This window comes from Charadrius vociferus, unplaced genomic scaffold, assembly GCF_000708025.1.
Source record: "Charadrius vociferus isolate BGI_N301 unplaced genomic scaffold, ASM70802v2 scaffold163, whole genome shotgun sequence".
Classification (NCBI taxonomy): Eukaryota; Metazoa; Chordata; class Aves; order Charadriiformes; family Charadriidae; genus Charadrius; species Charadrius vociferus.
This window is the reverse complement of record NW_009648332.1, coordinates 4,670,994-4,672,933: the sequence shown is the minus strand read 5'-3', so window position 1 is coordinate 4,672,933 and position 1,940 is coordinate 4,670,994. Positions and strand designations below refer to the sequence as shown.

At 42.5% G+C, this 1,940-nt stretch overlaps 1 protein-coding gene across 1 annotated transcript in view; it reads right to left on the bottom strand.

The window, feature by feature from the left end:
* AGBL4 (ATP/GTP binding protein-like 4) overlaps positions 1 to 1,940 on the bottom strand; it is a 972,041-nt gene that overhangs the window by 227,392 nt on the left and 742,709 nt on the right. Inside the window, exon 8 of the mRNA XM_009884833.1 lies at positions 671 to 760. Coding sequence (XP_009883135.1) covers positions 671 to 760 — 90 coding nt within the window. The remainder of the gene's footprint in view (positions 1 to 670; positions 761 to 1,940) is intronic.

Below are 1,940 nucleotides of genomic sequence, written 5' to 3'. Positions count from 1 at the left end.
CAGGAATGGTTTGTGCAGGGAACAGCTGTCAGCCACTGGGAGCTGTGCTCCTCAGAGCAGCAGCTTCAGACAAGTAGAGGACTCTCGGAATTAAAATGGAGAACTAGGGTCACTGCTTTGTGGTGGAAAAAAAGTCAAAGATAGTAGACAGCAAGAAAATATAAGCACTTAACAGAGTACCACTCCCAGAGCTTTTCCAGCCTGTTTTAAGAAAAGGAGCCTTACACAATCACATTGCATATCTACAAATGTGACAGTCAATTTTTCCTGAATAGCTTCAGAGCCCACAGTCCAATTTTGACCAGCAAACATCCACAAGTCTCAGACATAATATATTCCGACTGGCCCCAGGATAGCAGGCAGCTGGGTAGAAGAGAGAGATCCTACTAATATCCTTACTGTGGAAAAAAACTGTTGTGTGAAGTTGTGGATGCTCCATCCCTACAGGTGTCAGGCTGGATGGGGCTTTGAGCAATCTGGTCTAGTGAAAGGTGTCCCTGCCCAGGGCGGGGGGTTCAAACTAGATGATTTTAAGGTCCCTTCCAACCTAAACCATTCTACGATTCTATGAATTCAGCCTTCTGTCAGATCTGAAGCTATGCAAACCGAATACGCACATCGATAAGAAATCAGATCTCACTAGATCTGTCGTCTTCATGCGGACACTCACCTTGGCACACGAAGGAAGATGGTGTTTCCCCAGGGTGGACTCGTGCCGTGATGAACACCACTTTCTGTTCAGCCCCTGGACTGAGGTTCGCTGCAGCAGAAGAGGGTGGCAGGGGACAGAGGGAAAAAGAGAGATAAAGATCCTTAAACTGGGTCCCATATGTAGGATACAGAGGGCCATTAATATTAAAGCATATCCTTTTATTAAAATTGGTCATACATTATAAATTAACGCAATCCATAATTAAAGGAGGCAGCATCACTGGGTCTCCATACCAGGCCATATAGCAGACTGCACAAGGGCTGCAAATCTAATGACACGCAGCCAAACCTGCAACAACGAAGTTAGCTCTCTTTTTAAAAAACAAGATTTACTACAGCGAGTTTAACTGCACTGTAATTGCTCTCTCACTTGTGATAAATGTCCCTCTGGGGTGACAAGAAGAACAGTGGGGGTCCATTCACAACATAAAGCCAATTGCACCCTGCATTACACTTGATACAACCCTTAACGGTGCCAAACAACGGTAAAGTGCTAACAAATGACATTTATTAGGCTTTGCTCGGGGGGATTCTGGGTTTGGGTTTTTTTTGGGGAGGTTTGGTTTTTGGGGTTTTTTTTTGTTTCTTTTTTTAGCTCAACTCTTTGGGACTGCACTTGCCCTGGCTGAAAAAGGTGTTCAAAACCAATAAAGTATGGAAACGAGACCAGGATTAAATCCAGCAGCCTTCTCCAGTGAGGGTGTGAAAATGTGCTGGGTCCCCTTCAAATTGCAGATAGGCAGAAGGGAGACTTAGATCCCAACTACACTGAACTTTACACAGGTATTGAAACCACACTAGTTTGGCCATTGCTTCGGCCATAAACTACATGGGTCAAGCAGGATCTTTTCTCTGTTTGTGCAGTGACTGCATATAATAAGCAGGAAATAAAAATTACACTCATTCAGAATGGGTTCTGGGAATTTTAAAGACTATAAGAGGTCAGGACCCCAGTGAGATACCTTATCTAGATCTGAACACACACAGCAGGGGTAATACTAAACACAGTAGGATCCAATTGCTAGAGACAGTTTAAATCTTTGTTTTGAAAGAAAAAGTTTACACACTGAAACATGACTAGAAATTAAATCCAAACTGCCTTTTTTTTTTTTAATTAGGCAAATGCATTACATATATATCCAAACATAGACTTAATTTCAAAGATGTTTTGAGTCCTCCAGACCGTACCTGAGTTATTTTTTTAATTTCCTGAATTCTTAGAAGTGCTC